This window comes from Venturia canescens, chromosome 1, assembly GCF_019457755.1.
Source record: "Venturia canescens isolate UGA chromosome 1, ASM1945775v1, whole genome shotgun sequence".
NCBI lineage: Eukaryota > Metazoa > Arthropoda > Insecta > Hymenoptera > Ichneumonidae > Venturia > Venturia canescens.
The window spans coordinates 7,366,451-7,386,745 of record NC_057421.1 but is presented as its reverse complement, the minus strand read 5'-3'; the positions used below and the strand labels follow the sequence as shown (position 1 = coordinate 7,386,745).

At 34.6% G+C, this 20,295-nt stretch overlaps 3 protein-coding genes across 7 annotated transcripts; all 3 read right to left on the bottom strand.

Annotated features, from left to right (window-relative positions):
* Positions 1 to 843: 843 nt before the first annotated feature.
* Mgat4a (alpha-1,3-mannosyl-glycoprotein 4-beta-N-acetylglucosaminyltransferase a) lies at positions 844 to 8,717 on the bottom strand. Of its 4 annotated transcripts, none has more exons than XM_043433951.1 (11): positions 8,422 to 8,717; positions 7,988 to 8,150; positions 6,627 to 7,256; positions 6,164 to 6,210; positions 5,584 to 5,894; positions 5,368 to 5,498; positions 5,103 to 5,210; positions 4,828 to 5,021; positions 4,557 to 4,693; positions 4,320 to 4,435; positions 844 to 4,022 (listed from the first exon to the last, which is right to left on the bottom strand). In XM_043433951.1, exons 3-11 carry the CDS (start codon positions 7,158 to 7,160, stop codon positions 3,993 to 3,995), a joined length of 1,608 nt encoding a protein of 535 aa, XP_043289886.1. In that variant the 5' UTR covers positions 7,161 to 7,256; positions 7,988 to 8,150; positions 8,422 to 8,717; the 3' UTR covers positions 844 to 3,992. The 4 variants fall into 4 exon arrangements, with proteins under 4 accessions (XP_043289886.1, XP_043289888.1, XP_043289887.1 ...); XM_043433953.1 differs by having other exon boundaries at positions 7,988 to 7,998; XM_043433952.1 differs by lacking the exon at positions 7,988 to 8,150.
* A 1,078-nt stretch (positions 8,718 to 9,795) lies between these two features.
* On the bottom strand, positions 9,796 to 17,149 carry LOC122419410 (nose resistant to fluoxetine protein 6-like). The gene is made up of 12 exons (XM_043433945.1): positions 16,245 to 17,149; positions 14,054 to 14,322; positions 13,742 to 13,959; positions 13,084 to 13,363; positions 12,841 to 13,001; positions 12,407 to 12,575; positions 12,133 to 12,329; positions 11,139 to 11,277; positions 10,842 to 11,037; positions 10,274 to 10,416; positions 10,046 to 10,179; positions 9,796 to 9,898 (listed from the first exon to the last, which is right to left on the bottom strand). Exons 1-12 carry the CDS (start codon positions 16,585 to 16,587, stop codon positions 9,868 to 9,870), a joined length of 2,280 nt encoding a protein of 759 aa, XP_043289880.1. The 5' UTR covers positions 16,588 to 17,149; the 3' UTR covers positions 9,796 to 9,867.
* Positions 17,150 to 17,287: 138 nt separating this feature from the next.
* LOC122419427 (transmembrane protein 208) lies at positions 17,288 to 19,776 on the bottom strand. Of its 2 annotated transcripts, none has more exons than XM_043433972.1 (5): positions 19,178 to 19,776; positions 18,602 to 18,760; positions 18,376 to 18,512; positions 17,736 to 17,820; positions 17,288 to 17,666 (listed from the first exon to the last, which is right to left on the bottom strand). In XM_043433972.1, the coding sequence occupies exons 1-5, from the start codon at positions 19,181 to 19,183 to the stop codon at positions 17,532 to 17,534; spliced, it is 522 nt and encodes a 173-aa protein (XP_043289907.1). In that variant the 5' UTR covers positions 19,184 to 19,776; the 3' UTR covers positions 17,288 to 17,531. The 2 variants fall into 2 exon arrangements, with proteins under 2 accessions (XP_043289907.1, XP_043289908.1); XM_043433973.1 differs by lacking the exon at positions 19,178 to 19,776 and adding an exon at positions 18,946 to 19,042.
* Positions 19,777 to 20,295: the final 519 nt, after the last annotated feature.

Here is a 20,295-nt window from a genome sequence, read left to right as displayed (position 1 = left end):
ATTATAAATCATTTGCTTTCTCATCAACGAAAACGAAACGTTGTTACATGAAGTTTGCAATTTGTTTGAAAATTATGAAATTGTACCGAAACTTCATAAATGAAGATCTTCGAAAAACCAAAATGTACAATATAACAAATAGTAATTAGTAAAATAATTATAATACATATAATTTCACAATGTAAAATATATAATTGTAATTAGATCTTTATAAATTGTGTAATAAAATGCATTTTACTGTGTAGAACAGTCGAATATCAACAAATGTATCGAAGTATCACCAAAAATTTGTTTTCTTTTCAATCACCTTTAGTAGTGCACTTCTGGGTCTGTGAGAACCGAAACGACACGAAAACTCGCTCATTCGACTTACACAACGTTGAAAGAGTAAAATTTTATTTTTTGTTCGTTTATAATTTGTTCGTTCGTTGCCCCATAAATTTCATATTCAAAGGCACGAGGCAAACAATTGGCGAACAACTTTGAGGAGTGTTTTTCATAGCAACTTAGTGCCTGCAAAGTTTCAACTCCAAATTTTCGAGATTTTTCTTCATAGTGTCGAAATCACGATCTAATATTTTTGAGCCACAGTATCGCGGGAAACACAGAATTTACAAATCGACCGGGTCTCGCAGACCCAGTGGGTGAGAGCAATCAGCAAAATGTGTATCTTAGGATCGCAATGAAACGGTGAAATTCAAAGGCAATAGTTTTTCATGAAATGTACTCGAGCGAATGCAGAGGTGGTCCATTCAGTTATAATTTCGAGCCTCGGCGATGGAGACCGAAATTTTTCGTTTCTTTTTGCTTGAACTTGACAACATTCCTTCATACGGTTACATATTATATTTCGAGACACCTTATGGCATATATTTGTCGCATTCTTATGATATAATTAAGTACAAAATTCGCGAATATCATTCACCCATCATTTTTGTCAGTATAGCAGAGATTTTTTGTTTGTTTCCAAATAGATTTTACTCCGCGAGACGAAGTTATATGGCGATTAGTTTATGGTGAAATTCTAAGTTAATTAGGCACAAGGCGAAATTCAGCGACAGGTATTTCTTCACGTACGTTTGTATGTAGACTCCACAGGTTGACCGATAAACAAGACTAGAAGTTAAATAGAATATTTTCTTTGTTATTCTTATTTTTAAAAAATGCTTATGCCCTGTATAGCCTCTGATTGAAATTGTACAATAGGCGTCGCGCGATCTCCGACTCTTCAACGTGTTTTCTATCAGACAGACGTTAAAATCGCTTTGTTCATCACAATGAATAAAGTGCACTCGATCAGTTCTCAATTTAAGCAACTACGGAAAAGTCTCGACTCAGCACATGGTTTTAGTCTTTCAGAATCAATTCAAAAATCAAATAAACTTTCAAGAGTAGATTTTGCTGTACTCCATAGTCAAAGGGAGGTGCTAAATTTTTGCAAGACTTTGATACTCAGCTCAATGCATCGATCGAACACAATGAAGTTGAATTTGCAGAACAGCATGTTTCATTATAAAGAGCGTTCTTCGAGAACAAAAAATATTACTAGGAACGTGTCGTAACGGAAATGTGAATTGATCACTTGAACCTTCTGCCAATTTATCGTTTCTAGAATCCCTCTCAGTTTATAAAACATGCTGTGAGACTCAAATTCACAAACGTTACGTATAACCGACACATTGAACTTGACTCAAAGATTTTGTAGAAATTTAGCGCTCCTTTGACAAGTGTACGGCCAGGTTATTTCTTTGAATCTTTTTCGACATATTTTGACCCATAGTTGCCACGCTCAATCGAGCTAACCACGATGGTAGGATTCGAGGTTTGGCACTGTCAAATTGCTGCATAAATAATTGAAAAGTATTGATTAACCATGGCTTCTTGGATTTCAATCCACCAACAGTAAAGTCGCTTTCGTTACGAGCTAGAATTAATTTCGATAAAAATATAATTATTGGGCAATGAAAATAATGGAGTATAATAAAAAGGGAAACCATAAACGCTGTTGAGTTTGTTCAAATTCTAAGTGACGTGGTAACTACGGGCACGTGGTTCAAACTGCTCGAGCTCAATTGCTGCGAAAACGAGTAATCGGTACATTTTATTCACGTGGATTATCGACACTCAAAAAAAATGATGCGAGCCGAAAGCTGACGGATTTGAGAGAATCAATTATACAATATATAAATACGCCGTTATTTCATCAAGCTTCACAGTTCTCAGCGATCTTGTTTTTCGACAGTGAGTTTTGTCTTTTCGGCAGATTCGTTTAACTCCCATTACAGGTACGTACGATAGCGATTACTACAAAATTTCGAAACACAGTTCCGAGGAACCGGTGAAATTCGTTTCCCATGCCGAAAAGTGGAACGAACGGGCTTGAGCTCATTTGTCCCAATGATTTTGAGGAATTGTGCTTTCGTCATTTGTATTAATTGGGCACTGGATCGCTATGGTACGTAACTTTACAAAGAAATCAAAATATTAAACGACCAAAACTAAAGAAACTATTATCAAAGGGGATTGAGAACGTGTATAAATGTCTGTTCTTTTTCTGCCTAATTATCGACGATGCAGAACATTTTTTTATCCCTTTTTTCCTCTCGTTTTTCTCTTCATCATATGCAATGGATTTGATTGACTCGAATAAATGGCAGCGATTTTAATCCGTTTTTTGTCTCGCAATATTCATTGCAGTAATTGGGCCGTCTTATTCATATTCTGTGAGTATTTCGTAAGCTTTGATTTTTCTTGAACATCGATTAGAGAGGAAGAGAGACGAACGCATTCCATGCCATCGCGTTGAGACGTGACCCTGATGATTTTTAATTTTTATAAAATTGTATCCAACAAGGAAATATCGAAAGCAATTTCACCATTTTTAAATCACGTTTTTCAAGAGTTACTATTTTTCAAGCAACAAAACGAAAACAGGGAATAATCAGCATATCGAAAAATGTCCCTGCATCGACTCTATTTTGGCCCACTTTCAAAAAAAAAAAGGAGAAACACGGATCTGAGGTAAAAACAATATTTTTTAACAATGATTGTCGACTTAATTTTTTCCAAAACATTCTCTAAAATAGTATGACCAATTTCACGACTTCTAACGCCGATCATGGGCTCACGTTCCCTTCTAATTTTTCCATAATATTTGAATTTTTCTAAAAAAAAACTTGTTTTGAATTTTATGTAAAATTTTGCGGAAATTTGACAATGGTTCGGGTCACGGCTTAGCCAAATGGCGTGGAATGCCTCGTATAAATATATGCGTATTTGCACATACAAGAAGAAAAAATCGGAGTGTTTTAGCCCGATGCTCCTACAGCGAGATCGGAATCGAGCTCAATTTTTTGTGGTAACCTTTTTTTCAAACCTCTTCATCCCTTTTCAGTGTTTTTACAGTAGAATCTACACGAGATGCCATTCTATCGTAGAGCATTCATTTTATGATTAAAAAAACGAAGAGAACGGTATACAGCGAAATCTTATTATCGTATCTGAGGAACATTTCATGTTGAAGTGTAAAATTAGGGACGTTTTCGACCCCGTTGTAGGGTTTACGGTTTAAACTTGCTATGATAAACAATAGTAAAACACGAGATAACAACGTTAAACTTGGAAAATGATAATAAATTCGGTGAACGAAAAGTTCGTATATGTATATGTATAAATGTGTATATGTAATTGCGTATTTAATTCGAAGAAGGTACACCGTGCATCGACGATCACGGCAACAAATTTGTCCTTCGGATTGATTTATGGACACTTCTTTTTATCAACAGGCACTTAAAAATCCTTAAATTAATGCTGAAATTTTGCGACGATATTAAATCATTTTTCTTCTTTACTTTCACATGTGACGAGAAGGATCGCAACAGTGGTTTGTGAATTGCTGAATTTCATGACTTTCGATGGAAATCCAATTTCTTATTGCGACCTCGTATATTGTTTTAATGTATTTTGTATCGAGCTACTTTGCCCCGTGAACGTCAACTGAGATCGCCCTCTATTATGTGGATCTGTTGGAAGACAATCGAATTAGGATTCACTAATATTTATATATTCAACCGATCATTTTTTTTTGTTTTTGTACAAGCGAATTATTTACCAAAATTTACAATAAATCGGTTTAGATTTTAAGCTTACTTTTTACTTAAAATTTTTAAAAAACTTTCAACGATTTTGTCAAAATCGATTGAAGATCGATAAAGTTATTGAAAAAATTTATAATACGGTATCACAATCGGCACGTGTTCTTTGGAAATATTGTTAAAATACCAGTCAACTGGTTAAATAAAAATTCGTGGTATAATTACCTCGGACAATATTGCCCAATTTTCACTTTCACTGTGTACTGTCATTCGGAGAACTTTAACACGCCCCAGTTGCTTATCCACCGTTCCACATGCTATTCCAAGTGCATCGAATTTTCCTACATGAAATAAAGTTTCTTTGTAAGAAATAGATTCGTGAATAATTGAGTCTTACTACTGCTTATGAACAACATTTGCTGACGATAGGATTCGAGTACTTTTGCGTAAATATCGATTTACCTATTATAACGTAACCATCTTCAGTAACATCGTTACTATTTCTGTTGAGGGTGCTCGACGATTCCGTCAAAACTTCTATTGTGGTGTTGTAAAACTTGTCCGAAGGATGCTCGACATTGCCACTTCTGAACAAATATCTGAAAATTGGGAAGAAAAATTTTAAATTGTACTGTTCATCATAATTCTCAAAAAAATCCATCAAATCATTGGAGTTTTGAAACATTTGTTATTTCAAAGTTTTCCGACTGTGTTATTATAATATGATACTTGCTTTTTTATAAAAATAGGTCGTGTGAACTTGAACTTGACGTGATCACCAGGCTGAGGCAAGAGACCCCAGAAGAACGATTCCCCTTTGTACGCCTTATGCAGGGTGAATTGTTTGTACGGCTTTATTTGAGATTCAACCGTTGCGTCTGGATTTTCATGACCATAAAACAGCGTAATTTTACCAAATTGTTTATCCTATGGAAATGAAAAAAAAATGGTGATTAGTCAAATTTTCACTTATTGACACCAGAAAATCCAGTTCCACCGTAAACGCACCTTCAATTTTTGTACTTTTCCTTTCAAGGAAGAATGCGTGCCTATATGTTGGAATAACGATGGTTTGTAGTGTAACCATAGTTCAGCTTTAGCCATTTTACAACGTTTCTAAAAGAACATTTTTAATCAATCAACCATAAAGGGTAAAAATGACTGTAAAACATTTTGAATTTCAAACAATTGTTTACTGAAAATTTCTGGTACCATATTAAGATTTTCGAATAATTATTTACCATTGAGTAATTATTAACATTTGTGTACTCACATGGTCCATATCGAGAGAGCAAACTTTCGTCGCTATGAAATGGTCGAGTAGCCAATCAACAGGTTTGTCGTTGTAAAACATGAAGAAAAAGTGAACGAGCCATGGTAATTCTACGCACTTGAATAGTTTACCTGAAATGAAAAAATAATTTTTAAGAAAAGAAATAAGAATTTCGCGATTTACCTCGATTGACGAGTTGGAATAAATGAATCTTACCTATAAAACCTAGTTGACAAAAATCGAGAACAAACCAATTCTCCTTCATACTGATTTTTTGTAATGCATACGATTTCATGGTACTTATAAAGTTCTTTTTCGCCAGTATGTCGTCTTCCAATTGTATATAAAATGTTCCTTTAGTTTCGGCATATGACATTAGAAATGCAAAATCCAAATTTTGTTTCGATCTCCATACTACACGCTGATGATCGTCGCCTAAGGTGTTACGAAGTTTCGACAAATCAGGATAATAGGAAGGTGACGGTGATATCACTTCGATCAAACCGACTTCAGACTCATTGGGAAATCTGCAACGATACCCATGATTAGTGTGACGAAATTTACAGTGACAGTTTGCAGCTCAGTTTTGAGTTAAATTAAAATTTATGGATCATGTGAAACAGTTTGCGTACCATTGTCAAGTTTATTTCTAATAGCGAAAAATATTTTTTCAAATTTAATAAATCAAAGATTCTAGAATTTCAGTAAAAATAATCAATTTACGAAATTCGAATTTCCGGCTAAACTATATTTAGCAAATTTTATACTTCAAAGCTTTTATGAATTAAATACGTACTGGACTTCAATCTGCTTTGCAACGTAAGTCACGTACTCCAAATCAGTCTGCAAACATTACACAACTAGGATTAATCGTGGGACAACCGCATGATGTGAAAATTCGAAATTCAATCTCTTGCGTGCATCTGTCAAAATTCTCAACGAAAGATACAAATTTAGATTGCAAATGTTTCCTTTTTATGAAGCTCTATTTTCAATATTTTCTGATAACTCAAAGTGAATTTTATTCCAATATGAACAAAATTATCATTTGCTAAAGATAATACTATAGATTTTAGAAATTTTGTGTACACATTTTAAATATTAAAAAAAGACTGAACAATAAGCCTCAATGAAGTTTAATAATGACAAAGTAATGTTTCTCTTAAGGAAATCAATGAGGTCTTAAGATTACTTTGAATTTGATAGGAACAACTTTGAAAAGATTTAATACAAAAAAAAGAGTAAACCTATTCATTTACCTCTGCGACTAATACGATAATCAATGTGTCAGAACTTTCATCAGGAGACATGCGGTCTAACAGATTCTTTAATGTGTTCAACAAGTAGCTTTGAACTTCACGTTTCACAGTAGGTATCCCAAGTACCATGCTAACACCGCTGCGTCCTTTACTCTGGAGAAAAGCTGGTCGAAGGCTGTTGGGATCACTCAAGAAGTGTGGGAAAAAATTGTAAATCGATGGCAGCTTGATGCTGGAGATGTTGGACGTTCCGTTGTTTAAAAACATTTGTAAATCTGGTAGCATATGAGTGTTTTCAGTGAGCGTAAGTAACTGATGCGAAAGTACATTTATTCCTTCTTGGCTAGCTATGTGTTTTGACTGCAGATGTTCCAGTTTTGCTTGAAGCTCTGCAATACTATTTTGCAGTGCAGTTTCTTCGTGCATATCCGGCATCGAGACAAGATTGAAGAAAGTGCAAGGTACCAGCACTATCAGCAATGTTATGAAGCATCTTCGTCGTACCGGTGTAAAAGTTATAATGTGAGGTATCATTGTTGTTTCATTCAGGACTACATCATCATTCCATGTTTCCCAATATTTTCTCTATGTCTTGTCAATGAATTGTTCTTTTTCCTCCTCCTCTCATATCTATGACCAAATGTTTCAATAACATAATATATACTTTAGAAGAACAAAAGTATATTAAGGTTAAATTTTGTTAGACTCAGTTTTAAACCATAGTTTTAAAAAAAATATTCTTCCCATTTCTTGATACTAGCTTTTATACTTGATATCTATATATTTGAAATTCAATAGTTCAAATCCATATTTTATTTTATAAATAAATATTTTATAAATACTGACACATAACCATGGAATATTTATGTCAAAAATATGTTGAGGAATATCAAAAGTCGTTTTATCAATGAGAAATTATTCTATGGTGGAGTATTAAATATTTTGAAAAATTTTAGAGAATACTCTACCAAGCTGATAGCTCAAAATTCGTTTTTCTTCAAGTTTCCAAAAAAAAAAAAATTTCTCTTTTCTTTTGTTTACGCTGTCAAAATTCACATCAAGAGAGAAAAATAAATTTTTTTTCCAGCCAGTATTCTTTTCTTACATAAGTCATAAATGTTTTTTTTCGTCATTTTTTTGAAAACCCCATGACTTCCAGTACTACGAAAGAATTCATGAAAATCTAAAATAGTAGAATTATTGAATATCAAAACGTCTTTTTATTTTTTTAAATTGACTATAAAAATAGAATTTGGGGAAATACCAGTAAAGATAAAAAAACGATATAGTGAAAGAATTGTCCACATCAAGAGTAAGAGGTTGGTGCAATAGAAACAAATTTATTGCACTTTTGTACTAACCTGTTCCAACGCTTAACGAGGTATTCGTCGATAAACGTGCAAATGTGATAATTACATAATTTAACATGATTTGTGGAAAATATTCATAGTCACGAAGAAACCTCCACTGGATATAGTTGCACCAGTTGCACAAATATATACTTCACGACAGTTATTTTTTGGTCTATTGACACAGTGGAAAAAAACATCGAGTGACTGGCAAATATCGCGTTTGAGGAAAAATGGCAAATAAACATGCAGCGAAAGGACTGAGAGAAGTGACAGTCATTTTCACAAATGCATTGGCATTATATATATTTTGCTTATAAACAAAACATTATTACCATGAACATTGTAACAGAGAAAAAAATGTTAGTTTTTAGTTGATGATTTCAAATAAAAAAATTAATTTTCTTTTATGAATTGAAGAATTATTCGAACAAGCTTTCGCGTACCTCATGGACTTGGACACCTTTGACATTTAGAATCTCGCATTTACGACGCGGCACTCTCTCACTCATGTCGTTACATCAACACGCGAGAAGGTAGGTTTGTCATCTGAATTCTGAATGATCTGAACTGGTCGAAAACCGTGAGAAACCAAGTAGAATGGTGCCTGCTGTGTGCCTGCTACAATCCCCTCTACTTGTCTCTACATTGACTGCATGTACGTATTCTCATACACATATAATTCGCTCGAGTCAAACTGGGACATAAATAAATACGAGAGACAAACCAATCTCGGCTGAGAATGATTACGCGCCACTGTGAAAACCGTGAGATTGCCAGAGCGCAGAGACGGGCGCTATTTATGACACATTTGATTTTCAGTAGCCGAAATAATAGCGGGAAAATACGAATAGCTGCGCGTTTCAAAAAGAGATTCGAGAGCTTGGACGTTCTTGCCCTATATAGGAAACTACTATATAGCTAAGCTATGGATATAGTTGCTACTATACGTGCATAATTTTTTTTTTGTAACCAGCTTGATTCTCAAAATTTTTTCCTCCTTTTCTTTTTATCTTTTTTTCTCAGTCAATTTTTAATGGACATCAGTACCATTTTTACATCCTTATTGAATTAACCCATTAACGTGATCTGTCAGTTGTTCAATAGGTAAAAATCCTGCTGCACGTTTTATTCCAAATAATGTGGATGTGCTTAGCGAGCCAAAAAACTGCCATGAGTATAATTTCAAGCCGCTTGAATGTTGAATAGAAAATATCGAGAGTTTGGATAGTCGCCATCTTGAATTTCACCATTTCGATATCGAAATTGTGATCAACGACCCTAAAATCCCAATAAATGTTATTTCAGCCGTGTTCCGATATTGATTGAGTACTGTAAGCCCTATACCAGAGCACATACTCGCAGTACTCACAGTCAATATTGGAACACTGCCTTTGTCTTCGAAACTATGAAACTGAACCGATGAACGTTCGTAATCCATCGATTGAAATGAAAATTCATTCCTTCAGCCGCTATCTTTTGACAATAACGCTATCTTGGAATTTTTTTTTTCCTAAGGCCGAGTCTTCTTACCTTAGTATCGGGACCACTTTTCTAATAAATTTGTGAGTGATTCAAAAAATGTTTTCCTATCAAAAAATGAAGTAATCGAAAAATGAAGCAATCAAAAAATGAAGCAATCGAAAAAAAAACAGTGAAAAATCCTCTTTTTTCCACGTTTTCTTAAATAAGTATGATGTCTTTTTTCCAAAATTTTCTCAGCGGCATTCGAAAGAGCGACTCTGAAAACATAAGAAATGACTATTTGCCTATAAAAATGTTTATTTTTGTAAAACTGGACAAAATAAAATAAAAACGAATGAAAGGGAACGATGGGATTCTTTATAAATTTATTACCAAGTCAACTATATACAATATCAATCGACGAATGACTAGTTTATTTTTTTCTCTTCCCCTTCCGACCTGAAAATTTAAATTACAATTGTCAAAAGTGTTTAAGTACTGGTTGGGATTTTTTTTCCATTGCAATGAGAATGCTCCGATAAAAATGTATTTTAACAAAAATAATGAAGGATTTGGATGACCGGGCATGAAAAGTAATGAACTCACTTTGTGGACGGACTGCTCTTTACTCTTTTCAATATAAAACGTTTTTCAATTCTTCTGAATGGTCCCTCGACGACCAATGAAATTAGCAATGCCAAGAAGAACGTGAACGCCACGTCCGGTATGTAATCCCACAACTAGAAGGAGCGCACAATCGTTTAAATCGCGATATTTTTCTCACATGTGATTTTCTTCTGATCGATAAAAATATCAAGTTAAAAAATTCCATACCATGTGGAGAATGGCGAAATCTCTAGGGCTCCTCGTCACTCCAACGTCGTAGAGTTGAATAATTGTGTGAACGAGATACGCACCGTACGTCAACCTGCCCAGCGGTTGAGCCCAATTTGGAGTCAAAAAATTGTAGTGAAATTCTGAATTAAAAGAAAAATATGTTTTTCAGTCAAATTTTCACACACTGGAAAAACGCTACCGTCAACCATAATTCCAACAAAGCAATGTCTAATCTGCTTTGAAAAATTCTTTTGACAGACAATTTCATGCATAGTCGTGAGTATAAAAACATCGTAAATCTATTGATTTTCAACATTCTTTCATCACGGCTTGGACGCATCAAGAAATAATGCCCGTCGCACGTGTCAAAAAAAGAAAAAAAGCAATTCAACAGTATTTTGAATCGATCGACGTTGACATGGGCCCATGATCTTTAACACCGTTTTGTTACGAGATTAAAACGAAAAAAAAACATGTTCGTTTGCAAAGAAACAAAAAAGTGGTTAGAGTTATTTTAATGTATTTAAAATGAATCGCAACGTCGACACGAGTACGTGGCTCTTACCTAAACCTTGTCCAACTGTAATGAGTAATGAAATAGAACATATCGCTAAAGCGAATAAGCCTCGATGTAAACAAGCGTAAATGGCCTTATTAAGACTCGTTGGATTCGAATTAGGATTATAGTATTCGTGTCCGGTAATCTCAGTTCCAAGGCTCAACACAACCACCACGAAAAAGAACAAAATGTTTGAGGAAACCTGAATAAAAAAATGCTCTGATTAGAGATAATTCATAATAATTAGCAACAATGAATAATAATGAATATCGATAATGGAACCGTTAAATGCTTAACGCATACCTTGCCCAATTGCCAAGGTGCACGAGTGTGATCGTAAATTATTGCGCCTATCAATACTCCGATAAAATAAGAAGTAATCCGTTCGTGGGAGACGATGTAGTGCCCAGTGAAATAAGGGTCGTCCCGAACTTCTTGCATACTGTAAAAGTAAATGGTGTTCCTCATTAAAATTATCGGACTTGAAATCGAACTCGATCCAATAATTGTAAATGAGGCTGCGATATCGAGGACACGTATTGCAATCATTTGTGTGTTAACCCAATAAACATATCCAAAAACTTGCAATTTTACAATTATTTTCAATTTTTAATTAATTTTAGCGTATAACGAACTTTGTTTTTTCTTCAGTACGGAGAAAAAAAGATTGTAAAAGTGTCGAAAAAGCACGTACGTGCTATTTTGTATACTGAAGAAAAAAAGATTGTAAAAGTGTCGAAAAAGCACGTACATGCTATTTCGTATACTGAAGAAAAAAAGATTGTAAAAGTGTCGAAAAAGCACGTACGTGCTATGACGTTTTAAAAAAAAAAAAAATTTCTCCATTGTGAATATTGTATTGTAAGTCATTTCGAAATAATTACGAATGATGAAAAAAAATTGAAGGTCTGAACCTTGATGGGACATTCCACTGCAAAAATCGTAGAAATGACAAACCAGTTTTGCCTAAAACTCGGAACTTTACATTCGTTTCATCAGTTCATCAATTTTTACGTTCGAATGAATAACTCACATTATCGAGAACTTTCATAAGCTCTGATGCATCTTGGTTGTCAAATTATGATCAAATTTTTAACTGATTAAACATAATTTTCAAAAGATCCCATTACAAGTTAATTGCATTTGCAGAAGCTATTGCTAAACTCACAAATAGATTAGAATATGTAAATTAACTCGTGACAAAGGTACTTTTATAGAATTTTTTTCGTTGTAAGAGTAATACGAATTCCAAGGTATGCGAGTAAGAAAAAAAAGTTGGAAAAAAGTTGATACTGACTATAGGAGACCTTTGTAGAGTGGTTGGACGTCGTAAACGTATGTGTATATGAACGGGATAATGCAGCCTCCGAGAATAATGACGGTAAAGAACGAATAGCCGAATTTACGTGGCATCCGCCAGAAAATATAAATTGCTGGTATCGCAATAATGTACAAGTGATAATCAACCGCGAGGTACCACGATTGGAACATGCACTGAAAAAAAATGATAACAAATTAGAACACATTTTACATCTGTTAGGATTAATTTAATCAGATTGAATAAAACTCACTGCGTGTTCCGGGTCTATATAATTATTGATGTACAAAATATTGGCCCACCAATTATTCCAGCAAGCGTCTCGTTCTAGTCCAACTTTCCACTCCCAGTAAGGCCCAGATCCAAGGTACGGCAGTATTAAGGCATTAAAAAAAATGATCAAAATGTACGACGGTGTCAATCTGAATGAAATAAAATAAAAATTCATCATTTTATTTACTTTGAAAATTATTGTATTAATGTGTAAACGAGTTTTTTCATTGCCTCAGTTCTACTTTAGCTGCACGGAACAAGAGTTTTCAGTGAAATCGACTAGCCTCGGGTTTTAAAAATCTTTTTCAAAATCGTGGGTGTATGAAAATGTTTTTCATTGTCGAAATACGTAATAAGATCGTCCGAAAGTAGACGGATTTCTTTCACTCTCATATGAAAGTTTACATAACTGACCTGATAAATCGGATGATGATTAGTCCGAGGAAATTAATTTTTCTTTTAGCGTCAAGTTCGGTAAGCAAACTGTACGTCAATAGGAGACCACCGATACCGAAGAAACTTTCGACCGTTTGGGGTCCAGCAACGACCAACATTACTGCTTTGTACTTGTACAGCTAAACAAATTTTTTTTTATCAAATTATTATAAATTGAATGAAAATTCGATTTTTTGTGTTTATAAAGATTATTTCTTTTACCGATTCCATGTATTGTATATTCAAGACAGGGCCAGTGAAATATTGCACTGTCCGATGACCAACCATCGTCAAAGTAAGGAAAAAAAATCGAGTCAAATGCAATGTGTCCAATCCCCGATGGCCACTCGTTATTTCAATGATTGAATTAAAATTACGACGAGCCGAAAAACATAAGACTAAATCCTTCGCTGTTGATGTTACGTTCTCGTTGTAATCCTCCAAAGTGAAGTCGTACCATGTGCTCACTACAACCAGCGTTATCAGTCCCAGGAGTATCGAACTGCCGGTGTATAGTTACAATTACATTACAAAAATTTAAATAATTATAAAAGATCTCAAGTTTTTACTCGGGTAATGTTCTAATAATGTGAAAATATTCTCTATCTTTTGTACTTCAGAATTTTTCCATATTTTGTACTTCATTGGAACAACGATCTGCCTTCTGGCAGGTATTTGTAATAGCATTGATGTGGACTAAAATTTTGTGCTCTTTAAAATTATTCTATGAATTTTCGCTCTATCCTTAATGGCTCTCGCAGTATACGCTCCGCTAGTGCGTTCGTGAAACTCGATGATCGATTCTATAAATTATTCTCATTTTTTCTTCAACGAAAACATTGACGTTGGTCGAATGTTTCGAAATGATTTGGCGCTTTACCTATAAATTTTTGCAGCCAATGAAAATTCCGGGGCATCTTTGCGCGCTTGACAAAACTGTGGCTTAACGGAGACGTCGAGATTCATTTCAGTTTCAATTCCAAAGGTTTTCATCGGTCCCCGAAGAGCGGCCTCGACGTCGGAATGACTGCAGACTTCCGGCACGCACAAGGCCATTTGCAGCAAGTACCGTTTGACCCGTCTAAAGTCACCTTTTTCCTATCGATTCGATAAAATTATTCAAATAAATGCACCTGTCTCGATTTTTTTAGTATTTTCTGCTCGCTCAATGATCTCTCGTGTGTTTCCATACTCGAATAGCTTCCCACGCAGAATCATTAGGATCGAATTCGAGGTCAAGGTCCTCGTCTCTCCGGAGTGTGGGTAAATTTTGCTTCTCGTATTTGATATCGACGAGACAGTATCGACCGCTTATTTCTTCTTCCTCGTTGAATTTATCCCCATTTTGGGAAGCAGCAGCTGGTAATTTCACTTCGAGATTGTAACATCCGTCAAAATCACCAAAATGTCTCGTATGCCCGTTGATTAGACCATCGGGATACTTCGTCGATGCATCGTACACTGAAACAACAACAACAAAATTTGAAAGATAATCATTTTCTTTTTTTTCCATTCCTCAAAATAATGGGACAGAAGAAAATTACAGAGGAAGATAATTGCAGCTACTTTAACTCATCATCCATGTTACGTTCAATGCTAAATTGTATTTTGACTGATGCAGTATCAGGAATCGGTGTTGAATGTGTATAAAAGCATTTTCAATTGCATGTCACATAATCAGCATTCGTTAGAATGTAATGTAGTTGTCCGCTCGTGTAAATACAAAATAAAAGTATTAAACGAAAAAACGGTGCGTCATTGATGAAATCAATGATAATTAATGCATCAGCACATCTAATCGCATAAACATCAATACTCCAATCTAATCGCTTTTCCGATGAATGTTGCAAAAACAGGTGACAAAAAACTACTCGAATCCTTTGGCTTCCCCCACGACCGATCACTGATTTTGTATTCTGAAATTAAAATCCACGCGGTTTGAACTGATATTTTTATGTAATGCTACTAGAAAAAGCTGTTAACTTATACACAAAAAAAAACACGTTAACAATATTTATCATGCAGATTCTAATAAGTTTTTTATACTCATGAGCTTATGATGAATCAATAATAAAAGTTATGAACTAAATTCATTCGTATTCTGACTTCGACATTTTTTAAAAAGTTGTCAACAAATAATTGCAATCTTCTGGTTAATCGAATAAAATAGATTTAGTTATACGTTAGATTTACACGACGACGATCCCAGACGAAGTCTTTGGCAAGATTTTCGATTCAGCATTTCTCGTGATGAATTATTAATTATTAATATTTGAAAATCCTCTCCCTTTTATCAGAGGTACTGCAGAAATGCTTGGAAATTGGAAAAGAACCAAAAGATTTCGTAAAGCATTATATAAAATTTTCTATGAAAAACTTCGGACTGCAGTTATCTTTAGTCCTGCATTTCTGGGAGCCAATGAAAAAAAAAGCTGAAAAAAATCCAAAGCTCCTCGGAGCGAACGTTTTCGAGACTTCTTCTCATGGCAAACGAGTGGAGATTAAAAATCAAAATTGCTATGGTTTCTCGTTCTATCCTCAAGCATTTCAGCGGTATGCTTAATAAAAAAGCGGATGTCGTTCAACGTCGAATTTTAAACGAATCTTCTGGTCCACCGAAGCGAGCTGAATAAAAATTTGAATGTCGATGAAAACGAAATTGCACATGTGCGAGAGTTTTTTTTCAATAAAGTACTCTTGTAAATGTCGTGCTCGTAAAATACAAACTATTACAAAGTCTGTAACTATCCAGTCACATGGTTTTTTTCAACAAAAAAAAGCATGCACGTCAAGATGAAAAATTCCGAGGAAAGCACCTGCGTTTCAAAGCCGCCAATATCGCAACGCGTCAAGACGTTATGCAAAATAACCGCGTGACCTTCTCATCCATGATCTCTGATCAATGCTTTTTTCGATGTATATACTATTAGCGGAAGACCGTAAGCACGCATCTTACAAAGTAAAATCTTGCTATTCGCGTGCGAAAACGGAAGTCCCGCGGTGTTTCTATCGAACCGTTTCCTTCTTCTTTCCCTACAATGGTTAAAAAAATTAATAAAACTTTTTCACGACATTATAATCCGAGGATATTTATATTTTAGCACAGTTTTCAATTACTATTTTGCCCTCAAGAATTTTCCGAATAAGTCAACGACTCGGATAAATCGTAACAATGAAACTTCGATTCGATATTTTTTATCGGTTTTTTTGATAAAAAAAAAAAAAATAAGATTGACAATAAAAAGACAAAAAACCAGCGATCTACGTAATAATAAATATTGATGAACTCACTAGGAATCGAGTGTGTTGTTGTCAAAGTGGAAAAAGTAAACTGACGATGAGAAGAGGGAATAATAATGTTTGAGACGTTTCTGTCCACTTACTTTGAGTGGCCCAGAGAGTGCCATTTCTCAAGGCGGTCAAATAACGCTGAGCCTGCACTTTGCAGGGTCCATCAGGCAAAGTCGAGGAACTCGCAAAGATGATGGGAAGTAGAGGAACGTTGGAATACCATGGGTGCTGGACGTGATTCGATCGGTTGTTTCTCCGGATTTCATTATTTTTCTCCGTCTCCTCTTTGGTCCAGATATTCTCGGTGATAATTTGAGTTGTCCACGCTTCCGTTGACACTGAGTTATTCGTGTGATCTTCTAAGACATTGTCGGAGGACGCCGCGAGCAAAAACACTTGCGAATAAGCACACAAAAGTAAAAATCTCGAAATCATACTTCAAGGAATTCTAGTCAAATAGTGAATAGATAAAAACTATGTAGAACGATAAAAATACAATATTTTCCCGACTCTCTTTGAAGCCTCCGGTGTTAAGTTACTCTTCGAGATTTCATTGGAAGCCCATGTCACATTACACTCGTTTCAATCGTTTGCAAAGCGAGTCGTGTTCATCCCTCGCTAATCACTGAACTTTCTGCGCCCCGCACATTCTTATTTACGTTTAAAACTCTGCGTGGAAGACCCGAGTCGAAAAACAGAGTCGGGAAGTCGTTCTCAACCTTTGAGCTTTCTATCTCTCGCTTCCATTGTCCCCTCTTCTATCGTTACTACTATCGATCTTCTTAACTATGACAGAACTATCTTTTTTATATATTGATTGCGATAGGTACGCTTCACTTTTTTTTCTTGTATTTGTTACCTCCGAAACTCTACATCCTTATCTATTTGGAGAGTAACATGCTCGTTTTGTCGAGAATCTTTTGGCCTTTTGCCTTTTTATTTATACGGAAACGCTCATAGGAATGGGACAATTTTTACAACAAATTACTCGCGTCACATTATGACTCGATAGACGTACTTATTCGGTAGCTCGAAAATTTGCATTTTTTCCCCAACCGTCAAATAAAATATCGAGAGCGACCCGAGCTACGCGTCGTAGAGTATTAAAAAAAGGAGAACCCTCATAAACGTCAACTTGGTTGAGAATTCTCATCTATTTTTCAATGTTTTATGGAAATTCGTTTAATAACGTTCATCGAAGAATAGAAAAATTGCACAAATATGTTCAAGCATACCAGTAATCCTGAGATGTTGTTTAATAAATAATTAACGAAACTTTATCGAAAGAGAAAGATTTTTTCCATTTGTGACTTTGTGAGCTGGATTACGTGGAGTTTTGATTTATGTACAACATTTTGTTATATTTTAATGTTCTTCATTCAATGACGTTTGGCCATTTTTCGCTCCATCTTTCGTTGCTTCTTCTCATCCATTTCCGGCTGCTCCTGAGGTCCAGAGAAAAACCAAGGTGCGAGGAGTTTCGACCATAACATCCAAAGGGCTCTGATCGGTGCCTGCGATCAGTAATAATTTTTTTATTTCTATCCTCCAGATATTCATATTTGGATTTTTTGTGTACTTACCAGCAACCACAATAGCCAAAAATAATTCGATGTTAAGGACAGAACTTGGACACCGGCCGTAAGAATTATGAGATCTTTGAAATTCCTAAAACAATATTATTCTATTAGGTACAAAAGATGCGAAATATCTTAGCATGACCAAAACTATGGTCAGTTTCCCATTTTGCAGTTTCATTAAGCAGTCTAGGGATTGTTTATAATAATTTCAAGTGAAAAACAAAAATAAGACTCTCCTGAATGTTTGCAAACTAAAATTGCTAATACGCTTTAACGTACAACCTACATTTATAGTTATTTCAATAATTCCAATTTTGTGATTATTTTACTGAATTTGTACCGTTTTTTATAATTATCATTTTTCACTCCAATTAAAGTAAGAAAAATCTATGACGGAACATTTTTAAAAGAAAACGTTGAGGGAATATTTAACGTAAACAGAGAAGGGAGATGAAGATAAAAATAAAAGGAGTGCGAGAGGGATGAATAGGGGATAAGATGAAAGGCAAAGGTGTTAGTGATTGAAAAAATAATGAAAAGAGTTACAAAGGTTAAAAAAGGCCAAGAAATTCAAGTGAATTGGGAAAAGATGGAAGGATCAAAGTATTTTTTTTATCATATCAATGAAAATGCTAAAACCTACTCCGCTATACCACCGTCCATATTGAGATCAACTCCGGAATCCAGCAATTGACCTGTTTCACTGTACTTTGTTCGTGCCATGTACATCATGAACTGATAACTCCCAAGGTATGCGAGAGCAGAAAATATAGTTAATGTCTGTGAAAAAAGGTTTGAACTAATGTAAATCATCAAAAAAAACAGAATTTTTACAATTGCATACAGCAATATATGATGCAGGCACTTACAATTTCTAGAGCATTAAATTGGAAGAACACCATCATTGTGGTAAGATAAATGGCAACGGCAGCGAAAACCATATTTCTATAAAAATTAAGAGTCGATACATTTTCCTCGACTATTTGTTTAGCTCCTTTTGTTGCAACTTTGCTGCTCTTCTTTTCTGCCTGTAAAGTTTGTAATTTGAAGAATTCATATTTTAACAAAACAATAATGTATGAATTATTTTCAATTTTCAAACACTGCACTGTTTTGAATTGAGATTTTCTTTCAGAGATTCTACATTCGATTTATGTGGATAGCAATTTTCATGACTTTCTCATTTCTCTTTACAACTTTGAAATTTTATTACCGACTCTTTCCAGATTTAATTGATAACTCTAGGATATATGGCTCTAACATATTGAAACCAGTATTGCATAACTTCGATTTTAAATATGATAAAAGCAAGACTACTTTACAATTATTGAAAAATTTTTAAAAAGTCATACGATTTGATAAGTTGCAGCATGTAAATTTTCCAGTTTGCGGGTTATGTTTTTTCATATCAACAACAATTTTATAATTTTATCACTAAAACTTACCGCCATCGTTGAAGCTTTATTATTTTATTATCAATGGTATTTTTATTACTGAATTTTTATTTTATAAATTTACAATTATTTCCAAAGTTCTGTTCGAATTGGGATTATCATTTCGCTTCATAAACTTTGCAGTCAGCACTCTCAGTGGCAATCACAGGAACCCTAATCAAACGACGTGTAGCAACGTACGACCAACTGTAAACCCATTATACCACGAACCTAACCTCATAGCAGACTTCGCCATATTTATGAAGAAATTTAAAAACTATAACCAATTTTCAACTCCTCACGCAAAAGTTTTTGATTCTCAAAAGTTGAACCTTGTATCATCTCGTATACGTAAAACTTGTTTATTTCGACTTCTAATCAAAACACCTCTCTTCTCAACCTGTTGTAGCCAAACTTTTTTCTTTGTAAAACTGTACCACCGCGAGCACTATATATACAAAATTTATACTTCGAGCTGAATTACTTTCATTTTACAAGCAATCAGGCAACGCAAATGATGATTTTTGTGTACATAAAAATTGGGATATTCACTCTATATCGTAATTCGTAATTTTTCATTTCAAAGCAGAAAAAAGAGCTTATGTCGGTCAATGGACATTTTTTTGAGTTGAATATATACAAAAGCTTCGAAAGCAAAAAAACAAGTTACATGCATCAAAGAAGTAGCTGAATAAAAATTAGAGTAAAAAAGTGAAAAAATTTAAAAACTTGAGGAGCAGAGACGGAAAAATATCAACTTATACGTAAAGATCTATAATTTGGTGAAAATATTTCTCGCGCGACTTTATTTTTTTTCCAATATCGTTTGAATACATTTTGAATAATTCTTATGACAAATTTTGAACAAAATTTGATTAAATTCCCGCCCTGCTAAGGCTAATACATGGATAGCCATGCGATTGGTTGCAAGAATTGCACTTCGCTCCACGCATTTTTTCATATGCACGCGTGTGTTGCATATGGTCGCGCATTTGGAAGAAGCGATAATGTAAAAGGCTGAAAAGAGAAAAAATAGCAAGTGCATGATATCCAATAGAAACGATGCTTCTGCACTCGTCCGTGTGAATACGACACGCATTTTCACGGTATTACAGGCCGGAGGGGTGAAG

What these genes read in the sequence shown, in the direction of transcription:
- Mgat4a (XM_043433951.1), bottom strand. Translation starts at nt 7,160, where the DNA reads ATGATACCTCACATTATAACTTTTACACCGGTACGACGAAGATGCTTC. An exon ending in GCAAAGCAGATTGAAGTCCA is followed by an intron (nt 5,895 to 6,163) that starts GTACGTATTTAA and finishes GTATCGTTGCAG; the next exon opens with ATTTCCCAATGAGTCTGAAG. An exon ending in GCTCTCTCGATATGGACCAT is followed by an intron (nt 5,211 to 5,367) that starts GTGAGTACACAA and finishes ATGTTCTTTTAG; the next exon opens with AAACGTTGTAAAATGGCTAA.
- LOC122419410 (XM_043433945.1), bottom strand. Translation starts at nt 16,587, where the DNA reads ATGATTTCGAGATTTTTACTTTTGTGTGCTTATTCGCAAGTGTTTTTG. An exon ending in TACAGTTGGACAAGGTTTAG is followed by an intron (nt 10,417 to 10,841) that starts GTAAGAGCCACG and finishes CTTTTAATTCAG; the next exon opens with AATTTCACTACAATTTTTTG. An exon ending in AAGAGCAGTCCGTCCACAAA is followed by an intron (nt 9,899 to 10,045) that starts GTGAGTTCATTA and finishes TTAAATTTTCAG; the next exon opens with GTCGGAAGGGGAAGAGAAAA.
- LOC122419427 (XM_043433972.1), bottom strand. An exon ending in AATTTAATGCTCTAGAAATT is followed by an intron (nt 18,513 to 18,601) that starts GTAAGTGCCTGC and finishes CTTTTTTCACAG; the next exon opens with ACATTAACTATATTTTCTGC. An exon ending in ATGGACGGTGGTATAGCGGA is followed by an intron (nt 17,821 to 18,375) that starts GTAGGTTTTAGC and finishes ATATTGTTTTAG; the next exon opens with GAATTTCAAAGATCTCATAA.